At 51.8% G+C, this 1,187-nt stretch overlaps 1 protein-coding gene across 1 annotated transcript in view; it reads right to left on the bottom strand.

Moving 5' to 3' along the window:
- The window catches only part of VOLCADRAFT_93997 (uncharacterized protein), a gene marked incomplete at both ends in the record, with an annotated part of 24,335 nt that overhangs the window by 1,973 nt on the left and 21,175 nt on the right, over positions 1-1,187 (bottom strand). The window contains one exon of the mRNA XM_002953201.1: positions 906-983. Within this exon, the coding sequence (XP_002953247.1) occupies positions 906-983 (78 nt within the window). The remainder of the gene's footprint in view (positions 1-905; positions 984-1,187) is intronic.

Below are 1,187 nucleotides of genomic sequence, written 5' to 3'. Positions count from 1 at the left end.
CGCTATGCTATGCTACGCTATGCCGTACGCGCTATGCTATGCTACGCTATGCCGTACGCGCTATGCTATGCCGTACGCGCTATGCTATGCTACGCTATGCCGTACGCGCTATGCTATGCTACGCTATGCCGTACGCGCTATGCTATGCTACGCTATGCCGTACGCGCTATGCTATGCTACGCTATGCCGTACGCGCTATGCTATGCCGTACGCGCTATGCTATGCTACGCTATGCTATGCCGTACGCGCTATGCTGTGCTACGCTATGCCGTACGCGCTATGATATGCCGTACACGCTATGCTATGCTACGCTATGCCGTACGCGCTATGCTATGCCGTACGCGCTATGCTATGCTACGCTATGCCGTACGCGCTATGCTATGCCGTACGCGCTATGCTATGCTACGCTATGCCGTACGCGCTATGATATGCTACGCTATGCCGTACGCGCTATGATATGCTACGCTATGCCGTACGCGCTATGCTATGCCGTACGCGCTATGCTATGCTACGGCATATGCTTGCAGATCGCATCTGGCATGTGCTTGCAGATCCCATATGCTTGCAGATCGCATATGCTTGCAGATCGTATATGCTTGCAGATCACATATGATTGCACATCGCATGTGGCATATGCTTGCAGATGAAGCATTTGCGCATATGAAACACATGTGCATATGTGCATATGAAGCATATGTGCATATGTGCATATGTGCATATGTGCATATGTGCATATGTGCATATGTGCATATGTGCTTCTGTGCATATGAAGCATATGTGCACATGTGCACATGAAGCATATGTGCATATGTGCATATGAAGCATATTGCATATGTGCATATGTCCATATGAAGCATACGAAGAAAAAAGAAAAAAAAGCGCGCAAAAAAAAGACGCGCGCGCACTGGGGATTGAACCGGCGACTTGGTGGACAGACGGACGCCGGATCGGCCTAAGGCCTCCGCTTTCCTACTTCGTAGGAGCTACGGCGACGGAGGGACGGACGGACTAGAGCGCGCTGTTCGCGCGAGTGGGCCGTAGCTCCTGTGCTGGCTGGTGGCNAATTCCTGCNTTGCGCGGACCAGTACAGGCTATGTGTCGTACTTGCTGCGGAGGTACGGCGCACTCGCGCGAACAGCGCGCTCTCAAAAGAAGGAATTTAAGCTTGCGGAAGGAATTTAAGCTTG

The sequence above is a fragment of the Volvox carteri genome (assembly GCF_000143455.1).
Source record: "Volvox carteri f. nagariensis unplaced genomic scaffold VOLCAscaffold_35, whole genome shotgun sequence".
Lineage (NCBI taxonomy): Eukaryota > Viridiplantae > Chlorophyta > Chlorophyceae > Chlamydomonadales > Volvocaceae > Volvox > Volvox carteri.
This window is presented reverse-complemented; position numbering and strand designations above follow the sequence as displayed.